The following is an 18,960-nucleotide window of genomic DNA, read 5'->3' on the forward strand; positions in this document are numbered from 1 at the left end:
TATTTTATTTTTTTAAGAACAAATTCAGTTTGAAACAGACGTGGAATGTGACTTCACGGAGTTCATTTTCTGGGGGCTAACTGCAATGCGGAACTAAAGCAGATTGAAAACCTATGACAGGCTATTAAAATAAAACAAAAAAAGAAAAAATATTTATAACTCAAGCATAATACTGTGTTACTTACAAATTGGACAACGAAATTTTAAATAAATATTCATGGTACATAATTACGGCACAAATATGCAGCAATTTGGCAACCTTTTATACCATTTTTTTTCCTCATTACAGTGCAAAGGGGAATGACACTGCCGTTTAACAAGCTGTAGCTAAATACATTGCAAAATTCAGATTTTATACAAAACATCTTGCTTAGACTTTATAAAAAACCAACATTGCTTTATGTACACAATCTGGGTAAGAAAAGCCATTTCTGTCTTGTTTTCATGTGTATTTTTATTAAAAAGGTGAATAAGGCTACTGTAACACCCCAAATCCATATACAGTAAAATCTGAACCTATTTACAGCATCTTCACTTAAACATTATGGTGCAAATTCCGAAGTCGGGTGACTAGGGATGATAACACAAGCAAGGCATTTACAGTAACTTTCCAAAGCTGAACCAACTTCAAATAAAGGGACAGTTGGTAGATTGTCATACTCTGCACCAGACACAAAACAGACGCACAGAACACTTGTCAATTTGTTGCAGGTAACTCTTCATCAATTCATCTGATTTTTCACAGTTTAGCATGTAACCAAAACGTAGCCAACCGATGACACACACATTTGATTTCATTAAAATCAGACTATTTCCCATTTTTCCCCTTCTTGCCCCTCTCCCCCATCCTAAAGGTAATTTTTGATGGCTTACAAGAAAATCTTGTACAAATGCACGTAAAGGAGAGGTTGGGGTGATGGAAAGAATTACATATGTACTGTGGCTGGTCACCATGGCAACCGTCCACAGAAATATGATATAGATATATATAATATATATTGCAGATATATATTATACATATATGTACACATGTATACCACACACCCACTCATACATACACACACGCACTTTGGACCAACATCATTTTCAGGTTCAGGAAATAGAGAAGAATAATTTCTGTGACAACTCATTTTTGCAGGTATTCACTGGAGGTTTGAGAACCTTAAAATGCTGTTGCTACATTTTTTTCTCCCAATTCAGAAAGCAAAGCGTTACCATAGTAACAGGACTATGTTAAAGATGTCTATTTTGCATAGCACATAAAAAGTAGGTTTCCTGTTTACTCTTTTTGTTTCCCAGGAGGGAGGGGGCGGGGGGGGGGGAGGCGGGATGAGGGAGCTACAGCTAAACTTTCAGCTGAAACCCCCTCGATATGACCCGGTGGATTCTAGCGAACACTTCAGCCATAAGGCAAGGGAAAACACAGCACAGAAAATAAATGCCGGAACATCTTGTCATTGTTAAATATATGGTGCAGTCACATAGATTTCCTGGTATTGGGGCTTGCATTTCCTAGTCTACGGTTACATGAGATGCCTTCAGAGGGCTTGGTTATTTTTGTATTTGCTTTCATTATTGTTATTTTTGGAGTGATTTGTTTTTCCCAGAAGTAGCTGTCCAATTTTCCTTTTTTTAAAGCACTGAGCATTGGGACCACTTAATTGCCACAAATGAATTTCACATCTTCTGGTGTGTGTTGTGTGCAATCTTAAAATATATATTAGTAAAAATCTTTCACTTTATATCCCTTGTGTTCTATATACCTATTATAAATACGCCCTATCTTCCTTCTCCCCCTCGACATCATAATTTATTTCCGTCTTAAGGACTCTAAGAGGTTTGCCATATGTGCTTCACCTTGACCCAGAGCACGCGCGCTGCGGCCTCACTCAGTACCTACCCCGCGGCCTCGCAGCTGGGACAGCACCGCCATAAACCAAAGTGTCGTAAGGCTCAATCAGGGATGAGGGGTGGGGAGGGGCACTGTTGGGGACGGGGGATCTGACCTACCTTTTATATATGAGCATTCTTTAATAACGTCAATGATGATGGAATTACAGCCTGTGTGACCTTTGGCTTTTAAACTTCTAGGTCAGATTTGGCTCTCTGCTATTCTTCTAAATGCTTTCCCTGTGTTTAATAAAAATGTGATAAGTATAGCAGCTGAGTCTGCTTTAAACATCATCCAAAGCAGACCGACTTTCCTACAGCTTCGGAGCTGTACATCTTATTGCCAGTACCACAACAGTCCTGCCCGAATCCATCACCAGCGGCCTACTTTCTCCCTTCCCTCCAAGCCTGCTCCTCTACCAACAATGCCCCTTTGTGCCACCCAGCGAAGAGGGACTATGTGTTTTCCTGCACATTGCTATCTGATAACAGTGAATTCCCTCAAATGCACCCTAATCCACCACGTGTTGTTGGGTCTCCTTCTTGCCTCTTAAAATCCTAGCAAAACCAAAGTGCTGTGCTACCTAATTGGGTTTTCCCCTCCAACTGTGTTTCAGAGGCAGCAGCGTGGAACTACATTTGCAGACAGCCCTTTTCCCCGGCCTACCCCTTCCCACGAATTCCTAGTCTTCCTTGGCTGACAGCCTAGGGTCTGGCTGGAGGGCTCCTTATTAGCAAACACAATTCCTAAAAATGCATTACCCATTCAGCTGGAGCTGTTGTTGCAAATGGATGGACTAGGAGACTCCAAACATTAATGTCCCATTAGTGACGCAGAACATGGAGCGAGAGGAAATCTCAGTGAAGTAGTGCAGAGCCCTGGATAACAGAGGGAGTGTGTGCAACAGTGAGGACTAGAAGCTAGAGCTCTCTCTTTAAAGCCTCACTCAGCCAGAGGTCTGTGCGACAAGTCCAGGATGTACCTCGGAGGGACACACCCGAGGCAGAAGACGGCATTTCCAGGCGTGGCATCCTGGGTCATCTTCCCAGGATGCTCACAGCTCTCTCTCTCGTCCGCCCACCACTCTGCCTTCCCTTGGCTTCTGTGTAGGCCTGAGTGACTGCAGCCCATGGCTTCGAGGATGAGAGGTGTGAGGCGAGCGCCGCAGTCCGAATGGGCATCTTCTACACAAGTCTTCCAGCTGTCGGTGAGCATCTGTATTCACCATGGCTGAAACGCTACAGACTAGGTAAGCTGTCCAACTCAACAGGGCTCTTCCGAGAAGGAGTGTTCCCCCTCCCCCGCTGTGCTTCAGTCCATTCGAGACACAGGGGTCATCAAACCCTCTGGGCGGCAGCGGGACAGTAAGTTTCCTCCGGGAAAGCGAAGGCACCGCCAAGTCTCAGACCTTGTAGTAAATGTTCGCTGGGCTCTGGGGAGGCATCTCCTGGACTATGTACACCGGGTGCCCATAATCCCCACTGACCTTCTCGTAGTGGGGGCAGAAAACACTGTCCGCAGTCCTCAGTGGGATGATAATGTCACTGGGCTCCGAGCCGTTGTTGTTGCCACTGCGCTTGGGCGTGGCCAACGTGCTGAGCGACAGTGTGGCCGTGTGCTGCGGTGAGTGCTTCCTGTGTCTTCTCCGGTACTTCAGCAGGAGGACCACAAGCGTGATGATGATGACGATGAAGATGATGCATCCTGAAGCAATCCCTGCGAATAAGGCCACTTCGGAACCGAGGATATTGTTCCCAGAATGTCCGGCGCTGTTGCCATCTGTGCTAGAACCTGCAGAGGTGGAGGAAGAGAAGAACCAGAATGGTTATCTCTGTCCTGAGTGCTAAAAGGCCGCTTTCAGGGCCCTTCAAAATGTGAAAACTAAGCAGGGCCAAAGGTTTAACTGGCAGCTAGACTTTGACAAACCAATTACCTGGTTTAATAACTAAATGCAAATGGCAGAAGTCAGCGATCGACAGGAAAGGAGATGTGGCTAGGTCGAACTTTCACACTGCTCCCAAACCACATCGTTTCCCTTTCAGATATCATCATCCAGCAGCCGTGTGGATGGGCTGTGACAGCCAGCCCTTGATCTTGCCGCATGTCTGAACCCACGTCAGCCAGCCCCAGGCCACGGCAGGGAGGAAAAAGGAAGCAGCCAGTTCTCTGGGTTGGCACTCACTGCCCAAGCTGTCCAGCTCCTCCACTTTCCTCTAGGTACGGCAGCTTCATGGGACTCCCAACAGCCTGCCTTCTAGAGACAGGCCCTGCCTACTGGCAGAATGGCAGAAGCCTGTGAGAGGAATGATGGGGCCTGGGAGAACGTTCCTCTTGTAACTCATTTGTATTATTTGATTTACACTTAGAATATATTTGGAAGGCAGCAGAATCTCTCACACTGAACAGACTGCCAACCCAAATGTTAAGCACTAAAAAATTGCCTGGCATCATTATATTATCCATTTATCAGTTTGTCACAAGAATTTGACACATCTTGTCATTGAAAGCTAGAAATAACAACCTCCCTCCTTGACGCTTGAAAAGAGATGGAATATTGCTACAGATGCTAAATTCACAGGACTACCAACCAGGCCTACGGGTCCCTGATACAAAACTGCTGATGTCTGCTCAAGCACTACATAAAAAATTCATTAGCATGGGAACAGATACACAGCTATTTGTTCAAAGACCGTTAAGAAAATGAAATTAAATGACAGAAAATTTCATCTGGTATTCTAAACTTTTGCCAAGGAGCTGCTTAGTATTTTATTTACACTGGAAAGGTGAAAAAAATTTTCGACATAACTACCTGAAAAAAATGGCATTATGCAACATTTTAAGATGTTACCATCTAAAATGTAGAAGAGGATCAATCAGGCTCTTTGTGGATTAGATATAATTAGATGACGGATTAGAACATTAATTATATATACAGTAACACTGGCTTTAAGCCAGTGTTGCAACCAGCATGATAAAGCGTCAGCCAAGGAAAACAACTTTGGTCTGGGAGAGTAGTGTTAATAATTGACACTTAAATCTGATGAATCCTACTCTTTTGGATGCAAGACTTTCATGGGAATGAATCATTTTGTTCTTATTGAGTAATTAATAACAACCAACTGTGAGCAAAGATGACTGACTTTGGTAACTACAAGTTAACCCTACTGGTGTCAAAGTACTTTGGTTCTGTTCCACCTCTTGAGAAAGGAAGTGTACGGTGCCCAGAGACCTACACACACAGGTCATGCTGCCATACCTGGGTTTGGTTTGACAAAGGGACTTGTTGTTGAACTTCTTCCGTTTGTACCAGCTTCTAGTTCTGGACGTCTTGTTGGATCATTATGCCTGGGTGACCCAGCAGAACTTGCATCTATATGAAAAACAAATGATTACTTACAGCGCAGACATCTGATAAGTTCTGGCTTTAGGAGCTGGATATATATCTCAAAAGGCATGAATAGCAATGAACATAAGATTCTTTATGCAAACTACTGTGAGATACAAGAATATAATTTTCCTTTTAAAACAAAATGGTTACACTAGTTATTTCAGAGGTTTAGATTGTGAGGCCATCTGTGGAAACTATAGGGATCCTTGCATTTGGCAGGAAGAGCATTGCAGATGACATTTCAATTTAAGTGAGCGAGTTGATTGACTACTATACCAATTTCTAATTAGAAGAATAATTCTTTCTGCACAATAGGTTATCTATATGTGAAAAAGCTCAGTGAACAAAAATCTTCTGTAGTCAAGATGCAGAAATGGGCAAAACTGCAGAAACTTAGTTTTCATAGTGGATATTTTAATTATGAACCAAAGAGGTGTTTCGCTTTTAAGAAGAAAAAATATATATACGTGTATATGGCAATAGACAGTCTACCCGGCTGACCTTAACTTTTAGAAGTATCTCTAATAAAAGAAGTTTGTTACATTGACTTGAGAAAATCTGTCAGTGGCTCAAGGTGCAGAGAAAGGTTTGCTTTCAAAACTACAGAGAAGAGTGAATGAAGGCGGTGTCAGCAACATTTGCGCCACACTAGCTGGGGGCTCAACCAGATTACAGTGGCTTCACGAAGCGGCAGATGGTCTTTACCTTGTCCAACTTTCATGAGGATCTTCATGGCTCTTGTCTGGCACACCCCTCCCTCCTGGTTATCCAGGCCCTCCAAAGACCCATTTGATGTAGCTGATTAAAAATAAAATGGACAAAACAAAAAAATAAAGAAAAATCAGGAACTCAATAAGCCAAGTTTACATGAACATGAAATGTCTGAAAACAATCTGAAAAATAAGAATTCACTCTCAGTCACAAGTTCTCTGAACGTATGGGATGCTGAAAGCCAAAAATAAAAAAAAAAGAAATAAAGAAAAATGGATACTGTCAACACTGCTGCATGTATGTTATCTGGTTTCAAATTTACTTAAGCACTTTCTCCTTCCTTTGTAATCAACTGATGCAGAATAAGTCTATAGATAAAAGGGATAGCATCTTCCAAAAAGCTTACTGACTATTTTGGGGTCAAACTCCTCAGAGCAAAATAGTTAATACAGTAATTTCAAAATGTGGTAATCATCACACAACACCTGCTTCCTCTACTACAGATTTCCTGCCTCGAGAACAATCAGCTTGATGCGCCCTGTTTGTCAAGCATCCAAGTTCTGTAAACACTAAGAGAGGAGACTCCCACGCCCCTTTTCTTCTTTTCCCAGCCTTATTCAAGCTTAAGAAGCATATTAGAATGTAGGTCTTCCAATTCTGAAGTTTGTCTCCATCATTTTGTGAACCAGAAAGAACGAGTGAGTTATTATTACCACGATCGAGCTCAAACTCTTCAACCAAGCTACCTCTCGCAGGACAACTCTGATGGACAGAAGAGAACCACACACACCTGTCAGGTCCGGTGGCAACTCGGCACATAAGGTGAGGATTCCCGCAGCCACCTGCCGCACATTCACCAGCTCCATTCCCTTTCCACTTCAAGAGGGAGAGACAGAAGGAGGACAGAATACTCGACCATTTTCAGGATTTTTTTTACATATCCTATGCTCTACTCTGTTTAAACAGGTTACTGTTCTGTCTCTTTAGGATGGTGAGTTCTCTGAATAGCGTGGTAACTAGAGCTGTAAAGAGAGGCTGCCAGGTACTTTCCTGAGGAACAGGATTTAAATGACAGGTCAAGTTCCAGAAGAGAAAAGAAAGTGGAGAGTGCTAGACATTTTCATTCCTCTAAAGTTCAAGGGGCAAGGAACAGAAGTGTTTCATATACCTTTCTGCAATGTAAATCATTTTCTACTTTGATAACCAAAGTCTTGTCTACTAATATGATACTTTTAAAGGGACTGAAAAAGGGACAGACTTTCTGGCAAAAGCAAATCAAAAGGACATTCTTTTAAAGGGTTGTTTGTTTTCCAAATGGTGGGTCAGAAACAAGCTCTAGCTGCACGTATAGAAATATGGACATCATAGATAATTATATGAGCTGGAAAACAGGGCACTTATTGACTAGCCTTTGTGTTCTTGAGTTATCAACTTTTACTTTCACCCTTTTCCTTAAAAACAATGGCTGCCTCTAATGTGTATAAATATCTGTTTGCTTATCTGAGTGTTTCCTTAGTGTTCACAGTCTCACAATCATATCTCACTCTGCTATTGCTGACACTGAGTTTCTCCTGGGAAACTGGGCAAAAATTGCCACAATAATTTTTGGGGGGTACAAAGTAGATAGCATCCTTTTGTAGATTGTTGAGAAAAATGTTTGGCAGACAAGTTAAAACAAACACCTACAAACTTTGCATGGTTCTGTGAATCTAAAAACAAAAAATCAACTTACCCACCCCCCCCCATTTCTTCATCCTTCTCTTTTCCTTTTCCCTCCTCCAGACATGTGCCTAAATTTCAAATTATCCTTTCCTCCTAAAGGCTGAGAACAGTATGGATATCTATGAGGGGCACTGTTTCTGGACAATTTCAGAGCAGCTCTATAATCTTCACTTAACTATGTAGAGTTTTCTTTTCTTTCTTTTTTTTTTTTGAGGAAGATTAGCCCAGAGCTAACTACTGCCCATCCTCCTCTTTTTGCTGAGGAAGCCTGGCCCTGAGCTAACATCCACGCCCATCTTCCTCTACTTTTTCATATGTGGGACACCTACCACAGCATGGCATGCCAAGCGGTGCCACGTCCGCACCCGGGATCTGAACCAGTGAACCCCGGGCCACTGAGAAGCAGAATGTGCGAACTTAACCGCTGTGCCACCGGGCCAGCCCCCATGTAGAGTTTTCTCATTTGATTTTTCCCAAAAATTAGGATGTGTTTTCATACAGAAACAAGTAGAAAACCGCTGTCTTTTTTTCACTGCCTCAAAAGTTTAGTTTCAAAGTTGGCTGTTTCAAAGGTTTAGTTTACGTAATTTAAGTGGAATCTCAATGCTTTCTAGCTCTTATACACATAAATGCACGCACATGCAAAAGTGTACCACACTCAAAGTTAAGTGACTAACTTTTTCTTGCTAAAAGCTTGACACTAACCTGACAAATGATAAAAATAAGATATGAAGGCTGGTGCTCAGAAAAAAAACGGGAAGAATATACATTTTGTTTATTGTAATCTGGAGGAAAAAAGGTCAAAGATTTAGGTCTGAAAGGAAAAAAAGATAAATGAACACCCAGAAGGCTAAGAGAAGGCCTGACGGAGATGAGTCACTGGCAATGTAATTGAAAACGGCATCTGCAGAGGCAGAAACTACTGGCTACTTCTGCTTGGTCACTTTGGAAGCACAGGAGGTGCACATAATTTGCGTGACATTTTCCTTTGATTTTAATTTGTAGGTCAATGCCTTTTCTGAATACCAATGCCTTTGTGCAGAGCTCCCTAGGTTTACACAAAGTGATGTCCGAAGAACCTCCAAGTGCAAAGAACTCAAAGTATTCAAGTAAAACGGCAATCTATAATTGAATGTCCGCAGATGCTAAGAAAGTAGAGGACAATCATACGAAACTGCTTTGCATCTTTCACAGTTGAGACTTTTTTATTCTTCAGAGAGAAAAAAGCCTTCAAGCCTTGGACACGCATCGAGGGAAATCCACAGATGCTGCCTTGGCAGAGTTCTGGGATGCCGGAGGCCATTGCTTTCGGGGAGAGTCAGGGTGAAGGTCACGGGCGGGTCAAGGGGCACAACGCTGTGAGCGAAGACGGTTTGTCCACTACATTCCAGACTCCCCTTTAAGTCAACTTGGAAGTTGCAAAGGTTACCGGAAGATATTGAAAAATTCATTACTAACGTTAAAATAGCATCCCAAATACTTGGCTGTTTAAAAAGAGGCTAAACTTGAAAATACAGTTAGATGTTTTGCCATGAAAGGTTTTTGCCCTAAGTTAGGAATGATTTACGCTGTCACAGAAAACCCTGTAAGAAAGTCAGTACCAACTGAATCTTCTGAAGGTAAACTTTATAGCAATTATAAAATAATTCAGAGTGACTTTAAGTTATTTTATATTTGATCCCATAATGAGAATTAACCTCTCCCTCCCCTACAACCTCCTTATCAGGGAGTGTGGGGAGCGTGGGTCTAATTCCAGAGGGCTTCCTGCCCCGCCCTGAGCAACAGCAGGGCCAACAACGTCCTGTCTGGAACGCACCTCTTTACCAGCAGTGAACTGTGAAAGAAAGCCACAAGATTAATATTCTGATGTCTGCCACAAAGGCCAGTCACCAAGAAGCTTTAAAAGGCTTAGCAGCTGACTTTGAAAAACAACAAGAAATTGCTAATGTTTGGGAATAAAATCTATTTTCAGTTCAGGAGACAATTTTGTGATTTATTTAATACTCGAATGTATTGGGAATTTTTAACTTAGAGAAAGAGTAAAAATAAATTGTTACTGCATTATACTTAGTTTTCCTGATGTCTCCCTGCTAGCATTATCTATTGCCCCCACAATCATAGTATTACTAAATGGATGAAATTGCATTTAATCATTTAGAGAGAAAAAATAACATTGTTATACCAAAGCTTTTAGTGCCCAGACAGTTTTTTTCCCTTGGCCCATGGAAAAATTAGACTTTATAAAATTAAAAATTACTAGAGAAGTTTCTCCATCTAGTTAGAAAATAGGTTTAATAGAGATACATGGGCATTTTATAGCCTGCTTTAAAAGCTCTTGCTTCAGAGATCTAATTGCACATAGTCAGAGCCCTGAAGTCATTACACTGTCCCCGAGGGCCTGACCTTCAGTGGGTGGAGATCTTTGCTCAGCAAAAAAGTACCCTGAGTTCACACTGCCTGAAATTTCTCTTAATATCTGAAAACTACACAGCCAGCGTCAGTGGCTTCCCGTTCATTTGCACACGAACTTATCTGCACTTCATACTCACTGGGAACAGTACGCTGGTTATCTGAGTAGAAAAAAGGAGAATCAGTGAGTAAAGCACACTAAAGGGCAAGAATAGTCGTGGCTGTGTTTTTTAGGTGGTGCCCACGGAGGAAGTAATATTGCATTTTAACATGTCTTTATTTGATTGTTACTGCTCCGCACCCCAGGAGGCTAAGTTGCTGCACTGGATCTTGGCTGTTTTTAAGTGTATCACATCGGTAGGTTGTGCTAATCAGATGGAGAATTCAGCTGCTGGATTTGTGCCCATATATGGGTCCTATTCACAAAGAGGTTAAGAATGCGGGCAGCACGAAAACATCCTACAGAATAATAACATCACATTGAAGGAAAATCCTTAGGTTATGACGGAAAGAATGAAACATCAACATACACTGACACTATGGAGGATATTTCAAACTATTTTAAAAGGTACCTTAGTGGGATGGGGCTGGAATGGGGTAGGGGATTAATGGACACTCAAAACAAATATTTCTATCAACTTCAGAGAAGTCCACCAGAGAGAGAGAGAGAAAAGCATACAGAGTCAGGAAAGCCACAGAGCTCAGTTTTCCAGTAAGAATAAAAACCTTGTCTTTATACAAAGCTGCACATGACATAATTCTCTCTTATTTGATTATGAAACAAACAGCATTTTATGAAAATCCTCTACCAATCCCATCCTCTTTGTACTGTAGTCATACGCTGCATAACAATGTTTTGGTCAACAACCAACTGCATAGAGGATGGTGGTCCCATAAGATTAGTACTCTAGAGCCCAGGTGTGTAGTAGGTTATCCCCTCTAGGTTTGTGTAAGTGCACTCTATGATGTTTGCACAACGACAAAATAGCCTAAGGACACATTTCTCAGAATGTGTCCCCATCGTTAAGCAACTCGTGACTGTATTCTTTTCCACCATGTCATCATACGTCGGCCCTGAAAATTGTGATTTCTTAGGGCAGCCTTCTGACATCTCAGTCTCCGTAAGCTTAACACAGACTTCTGAAGAACCAGAAGCCTATTACCCGGCCAAGTGAGGAACGAAAGGAAGCAGAATCAAGTGAGAAGCACAGAAAGTAAAGCTGTGACATTTAAAAAAACATCATACACAAACTGGGTTACTATTTTCTTCTACCAGGGCTAGCAACTTTGTGAGTGTTGAAAAGAAAAAAAATGGAATGAGATATGTAAGCTGAAAAACAAGGAGGCTGATAAAATGTAATTACTTAAGGTGAACATATACCCAGGAAGCTAAGATCCACTTAACACTTTGACAGCAATTCAAATTCAAAATGTGTGGTGCAAATTCAAAATACATGCTACAGAAGCAGGGATTCAATTTCTAGAACTCAATGTAGTTTCATGCCTTGAGTATCATGGTTATCCTTTAAGATATTAACTTGGGAGAAAAATTCTAAACATGGAAATGATAACGTTCACTGAACGTCAAAAATAAATGTTTTTTCCTTTAATAAAAACTTCTGAAACAGAAACATCTGTATAAAGTGCCAAAAGGAAGAAGAAAAATTCGCTTCTTCTAGCTTCTTCCTTGCTATCTGCTTTTCTCTGTGGATTTACAGGGAAAGAAATGAGGAATATTCCATCATGACTTTCCAAGGGCCTCGTTATTTTTGCTTGTTGTACTAGCAAAAAAAGTTCAGCATTATTTCAAATCATACGGCATTTGATCTCATAATGCCTGACCTTAGAGTAAAAGTTTTATAGATACTTCTTAAAGTGGCCTCAATTTGAAGAAAGAAAAATACAAAGGAACATATTTTCAAAAAGAAATATAGAAAATCCACAGAAAGTTGTTTTTTTAAAGTCTCTGCTTGACGAGCTGGCTCTCACTGACATCTGGTGAACTGATTCCAGTGTGTGGGGAATTGTTCACAGTTGAAACATTGTCTAAACTACTAGAGCTGTAGGATCTGTGTGTTTCTCACCCAAGGAAACATTGTTCCAGTAGGATAAGAAGAAATACTTGAATGAAAATCATATCACTATGGTTGTGTTTTGAAATTTTAAAGCAGTAAATCATGCATTAAGCAGTAATAACTGGCTTAGCCCCAGTGACTTCTGTACAATGAAATTAATTAGTTTCTCCCACAGACAGAACGATTTGGAAAATGAATTTTAAAATTAGTCACAACTTAGACCTTACCTCCTGTATTCTAGTATTAAAATATGAGTAAAGATACCAGGTGCTGAGTATAAAATGGATGATCTTGAATAAAATCATATAATGTTATTTTCTCAATTTCAAATGTTCATCATGAACAATGATAGGATATTCTATTAGCTCAGAAATGAGGTGTTTTCAAAAATGTAACAAACTTGAAACAGTTTAGTAAACTGCTTTGCGTATTCACTAAAAGACTTAATGACATATATTACTTTGCCACTTTACTTTTTTGGGAAGAGGGGAAATTTGAGGATACTATGTGGAACTGAATCTGAAGGTGTCAACATAATATATATTATCATATCTCATATATCCTACAAGATGTGGTCATTGAGGGAGGCCAACCTATCGAGTTATCATAGTTATCTTTGATAACACCGTCCTGAAAGTCACTGATTACACACAACCAGAGTGAAAAAGGTGGGGGACAAAGGAGCAGCGAATGCGTGTGCGTGTGTGTGTGCACTACAATAAAAGGAATGCCCTCCAGGCTCAGTTGGGTACACTGCCACTTCTGAGAGAGATCAAACAGGCCTGGCAATAAACCACCCGTCTCTCTTCTTTCTAGGGCATGCTCAAACACAGGAGATTATTTATGGAGTGGTTTACTTCATTTCCCCTCAAAATATTGCTTGCAATACCTTAGCGTCTTAATTTTTAATGGATTCTGTTGAGGGAAAACTACCCCTTTCAAAGTCTAAGCTTTTACTGCCAGAAGTTATGATTTATGTTGGCAGAATGTCTCATTAGGTGAAAAAACTCAACATGATTTCATAAAAAAGCTTTTCGTTTAGTATGCTTTACTAGAGTTTATCTTATTGTCACAGTGACTTAGCCAAAGTTAACATTGTGAGAATGTGATAGTCAACGGTATAAGAATAATCACCTTTATACATAAGAGTCAACCTTAACATGGGCCAAAACTTACTAAGAAAGAGAATTGTGTTTTAAAAATAGGTGGCCAGATGACCACTTCAATATAATGACTAAACTCACATCAAAAAAACAAAACAAGAATGATTTAAGAGTTCTAAAGATAAAACATAATTCCCTATTGTCTTTATTAGCTTTACTTTAGCATTCAGATTTTTAAAAATGAGACTTTCTGCTCAAGAGATAGTGATAATATCTAAGGAAAATACTCTGAACCATGAAGAGGCATGTGTTTGAGTGAATTATTTCTAGCACACAATCCATTGCCCAGTCCTGAGATTTTAACTGTCTTAATCATTAAAATATCTTTGTGGAAATATGGAAACGACTGCAGAGCAAAGGGTCAGAGTAAAAAGTTCATGGTGGGGAGGGTGCACGTCCCACAAACCTCTTGCTCATTCTACTGTCACTAATCGCATGCAATGATATTAATGACCCAGTAATTGCAAGCCCGCAGCACTGAAGTGGAAAACATCCATCTGAGGCAGAGTTCATCTCTGGGCGGTAGGATTTCACCAGTGACTGAATTAATGTTTGCTGACAGTTTAGAATATAACACTGCAGATGAGAAAATGCGCCACTCTCATGGCATAATAGTTTAGATGGACATGATGTTATTTGCTTTGACCACCTAGAGACCAGCAGTAACCCCACTGAAGTGCCCTGTCTGAATCTGCCCTACACATGAACCTTATTCCATTCAGGGGACATGTTCTGTACTCTAAGAATCCAGAGCAATTTTCCACATGTTTGCTTCAATAAAAGAATACCTTCATCTCCTGGCTTAGCGTCAGGAGCAATGAATCTGGACTACCTCCCTAAAAGAGTCATTTGTGAAGCACATCTGTCTTCTAGCAACACACAGCCCGGCTCCTCTGTGAAGTGATCAATTCTGCCCCTGCCAGAAGTTTTGTCTGCCTGTCCATCTGTCCATCCCATCGGTCCATCCATCCATCCATCCATCCATCCAAACTGCAGCACTGTACTTGGCTAAGGAAATCTGAAGTCTCTTACTGCCTCTATTTGCATATTTAAGAGATTTTTATTTTTTATAATTTTACTATTTAGCAACTTTCTATCAAGGGGCTCAAAGTACTTAACACTTTAAGAACAGAAAATAGCGTAGTCTCATTGAAGAAATGAAATTGATTAATAGACTAGATCTAAAAAGAAAATTCAGAAGACCTGACAAATTGCTATTACAACCACCTTTTCCCAATGGCCCTTTCACCTTTCCTACTGCCCTGTAGGATTTTCTGAGCTCAACTTTGGGAATATGATTGAAGTTAGTTACATGTTACATAACACAGGACAGGGATCAGGCCCCCCAGGTCTGATACACGCAGAGAGGTCATTAGGTATCTGTAGCTTCTCTGCCATTGCTATGTATGTGTTCTGTATGTCTGTATACTCTCTCTACTGTCACCAGGCATGTGACATGGATGTGCGGACACTCTCTATTCTACTCTTCATGTCACATAATAGGTCCATACACTATCTTCCCTCTCGCTGTGTATGTACTTATGTGCTTGGTGACCAAGAAGGCACTGCCATAAACTAATGACGTTGCTCTAAGGGTCCGATGGCCCTGGTTTGAGCTCCGACTCTGACATTTCATGCTTGTGTGAACTGTACCAAACTACTCACACTTTCTAAGCTTCGGTTTTCTCACAGTGATAAACTTTCTCTATCACCTGTGTTTCGGGACTACAAAGTGACACAAAATATGTGAGGCCACAACACTCGCCCCTAAGTGATCAAACACCCAGCCTGAGATTTCAGAGTGTTAGGAACAATGTGTGACTCTTGAGAACTATACAAATAAGTTTTCTCAAACTAATCTTTTTATGTCTGTCTGTGCCTCCTAGCTATTTTCTAAAGTGCTTTATTTTGCTTTAAGTTTTGAGCCTCATGATGAATATTTAAAGGCTATTATGAAAGAAACTTGTTCTCTCTCATGTGTATATTAGGTCTCCAGTATTGTTCAATTATTTATAAATCTATGCGGACTTTTAAAAAGCCCGAAATACAGGTGCTAAAGATATTAAGATGTATTTTATGAAACAGTGAAGGTAGTTTTATTCTGAGCAATTCTAAAATAATTCTTCTCTTTTCCCAAGTCATCGCCCGCATTTCTCATCTGCTCTTGCTCTGCTCTTCTTCTGCACATGAGGTTTTCCATTTCCCCTCATCCACTTCAAGAATCAGTCCCCTTATTCTTTTGCTGGTTACTTTGGGAATAAGGAAGAGTGTTCACGGGACTCGCTCTGCCCTGTCTGCTTTAAATGAGATGATCTGTCACTAGTGAGCATGAAGAGCCTTGATCTACACCAGCCCGATCCTGAACGCTGAGGGATCTGGGATCAACATCCCAGTGGCCAGGACCCATCAGATCTGCAAGCCACAAGTTTCTCAGCACAATCTCCAGATAAGCAGAAGTAAGACTTTATTCCTTAGGTCGAAAGAATGTAAGCTTTCTTCCTATTAAATTCCACAAGGAGCCTTACCAGAACACTCTGGGAGAGCCTTCAATCCAGTCAGAAAAGGACTGCACATTATGGGAAAAAATAAGAGGAACATTCTTCTAATTATTAGACTAAGGAAATGATGTACCTTTCCAGCTAGTCTCAGGGACAAGGCAACTCTGACACATTTTTTCTCTAGAAGAATATTTATACTACATTAGGACGCTGCTCAAATTATCAGTAAAACTATAGCGCTTCTTCTGCATACTAGGGGGCGTGAGGAAAAGCCCTGGCCGAGCTGGTGGAAAGGCAAGTGGGGAAAGTGATTCCACGCAGGCAAGACTCCTCCCAGTCTGTCTCTTTTGGGTCTTAAGAGGATCTGCTAACAAGTTTGGGCAATTCCACCCACTAAAAGATACATAAATGCATGTTTCTTGGTAAGGGAGTCCAAAGACAAAAGAACTTTTATAACACTCCAAGAAGACAAAGAGAGAAGATCTTATAATTAAGTTATGTAGCATTATTGAAACTTGTAAACTCCCCGGAGTTTCACCTTATGGATGGTTTTCGAAACAAACAATCCTTTCTGAGCCCATCTTCCCCGCCCGCTGCTGGCTAGACAGCATGGGTCTGCTTTCAGTCCTCTGCCTCCCACATCCTCCCCCTCAGAGACAGCTGTATTTCCTAGGGGCCAGCCATGGAAGTCAGCGCTTCACCCTCATAACCCCATTTAAACTCACATCAACCCCAGAGAGGGACTGTCATCATCCCCAGTTTACAGAGAGGGAGACTGAGGCAGAGACTGGTAAGTCACTTTTTGACGGGCATTCAAGAACTCCAGACTCTCAACTACTATGTTGACCTATCACTCTAAGTGGTGTGTGGATATATCCTCCAAATACCCAAGATTCTGATGAACATTCTATTACAAAGATGACGGTTTTAGGTTAAAAATAAAAATGTGTTTAAATGCTTGAATTCAGCAACTACATGCAAGATATCAAACATAAATCCTCACAACAAAGTCAGAGGACGTGATAGGCTGATGTTGCCAGATCATTAACCTTGATGGAAATGTAGCTTTTGCTACACATATCATATAAATTTATTCATAAAATATAGCACATAATCACCTTACAGAGGCTGCATTTTCTTATATATCCCAAGAAATCTATACGGAAAAGGACATTTGAAAGCTCCTATAACTATTTTGCTGGGGAAAGAGATTCTAGTACTTCAGTATATTTTAGTGCCAATTGCCAGATCTACCTCCCAGAAATAAGCAAACCAAAAACAGAAAAGGAAAATAAACAAATGTATATATATGTTCAACAAAATACAAGAATGGAATCTACTGCTCTGTTTTGCTTAAGAATAGTGTTTCATTATATTTGTGTGCAAGCATTTTGATTTATTTTGCAATTTTGTTCAGAAGTGGAGTTTACGCCTAAAAAATAGCAAAGCTGACTGTGGAGCCTTCCAATTTTATATGCTCTGATTAAAAAAAAAAATGCCTTAGAGTACTAACCAAGTGAAGGGCCTAAGAAATGGTGACTCATTCAGATTCGTTTAGTGCTTCTCAAGGAAGACTCTCCCAAGGCACGGAGAGTGAGGGACAGCTTGTGGAAGGACCGCTGTGAACACGGCAGAGTATACAGTACGGAAGAACTTTTAATCAATCATTAGGAAAGACGACTCTTAGACATTCCACAAGTCCATGTCTTGGCTACAGCTTTAAAGAAAAATAACGTGAAAGCCATGGAAAGCTAAATTGGGAGGTGCCCCGTGCATGTGGTCCCCTTGTCTAATGACTCTGCCATGGCCACTGTTCACCTAAAAGGTATTAACACAATGGCACCCATTTTTCCTCAATCTCTGACTCACATAATTTTGGTAGTGTGGTAAAAACCTCTCTGTGGGTATTTTGCAAGGTCCTTTGCTGGGGCTGGACAACCAACCCACAGAACCTTCACAAGGCTGGATGTTGTAAAGGCCAACACATCAAACCTGCCACCTCATTCAGCTCTGGGTTATCACTTCTAAAAAGAAGCTGCGGGGTCCGACCTGGTGGCGCAGCGGTTAAGTGTGCATGTTCCACTTCGGTGGCCCAGGGTTCTCCGGTTCGGATCCCAGGTGTGGACATGGCACTGGCTGGCAAGCCATGGTGTGGTAGGTGTCCCACATATAAAGGAGAGGAAGATGGGCATGGTTGTTAGCTCAGGGCTAGACTTTTCCTTTTCCTTAAAGATTGGCACCTGAGCTAACAACTGTTGCTAATCTTCTTTTTTTTCCCTGCCTTTTCTCCCCAAATCCCCCCAGTACATAGTTGTATATTTTAGTTGTGGGTCCTTCTAGTTGTGGCATGGGCCAGTCTTCCTCAGCAAAAAGAGGAGATATTAGCAGATATTAGCTCAGGGCTAATCTTCCTAAAAAAAAAAAAAAAAACCAAAAAGTAAAATGGTGCTGCAGCTATGGAAAACAGTATAGGAGTCCCTCACAAAAAAAAAAAAAAGCTGCTGCAAATCAAGCATAGGAAGTATCTACAAGAAACCTCTGCGACACAAGTATGGATGAAGGCCGAGAAGGCAGTTAGGAATGCTTTCCTAATATTAATGGGACTTTTACCAAGACAGAGCTTCCCCTGAAAATGGGCAACTTCAGAACAGTTACTTCATAAACTTGTCTAAATTTTAAAGACATAATAAAAATAACCATAGCCTATGTAAAGTGCTTACTATGTTTTCAAGACAATTAAGAATCTGAATGTAATGAAGAACAGGGGGTTTTTAGAGACCAAATAGTCATAACGTCCCCACCTTTGGATCACGTAACATTAGGAGATTTTATTATGCAAATAAGGCCCAAAGCTAATTACTGAAATAGGTCACTTGAAAAAGTCAATTCTAAACATTAAGAAAACCCATATATGTCATTTTGCCACATGTCAAAGCAAATAATCATCCATGAGAAGAATTAATGAGGATGCGTTTCATTTTGCCATGTCATTTCCTAAGGGAATTTAGTGGGTACTTGGTAGGTTTAAAAATACATTTCCAATTAAAAATTAATATTTTACTTCTAAAACTCAAACGTGTGATGCCTATATTCTAATCTAGTA

At 40.7% G+C, this 18,960-nt stretch overlaps 1 protein-coding gene across 1 annotated transcript in view; it reads right to left on the reverse strand.

Annotated features, from left to right (window-relative positions):
* Positions 1–282: 282 nt before the first annotated feature.
* EFNB2 (ephrin B2) overlaps positions 283–18,960 on the reverse strand; it is a 44,821-nt gene continuing 26,143 nt past the window's right edge. The window contains exons 3-5 of the mRNA XM_044779726.2: positions 5,985–6,077; positions 5,148–5,261; positions 283–3,682 (exon numbers count right to left, since the gene is read on the reverse strand). Of these exons, the coding sequence (XP_044635661.1) occupies positions 3,294–3,682; positions 5,148–5,261; positions 5,985–6,077 (596 nt within the window). The 3' untranslated portion in view covers positions 283–3,293. The remainder of the gene's footprint in view (positions 3,683–5,147; positions 5,262–5,984; positions 6,078–18,960) is intronic.

This window comes from Equus asinus, chromosome 11, assembly GCF_041296235.1.
Source record: "Equus asinus isolate D_3611 breed Donkey chromosome 11, EquAss-T2T_v2, whole genome shotgun sequence".
In the NCBI taxonomy this organism is placed as follows: Eukaryota; Metazoa; Chordata; class Mammalia; order Perissodactyla; family Equidae; genus Equus; species Equus asinus.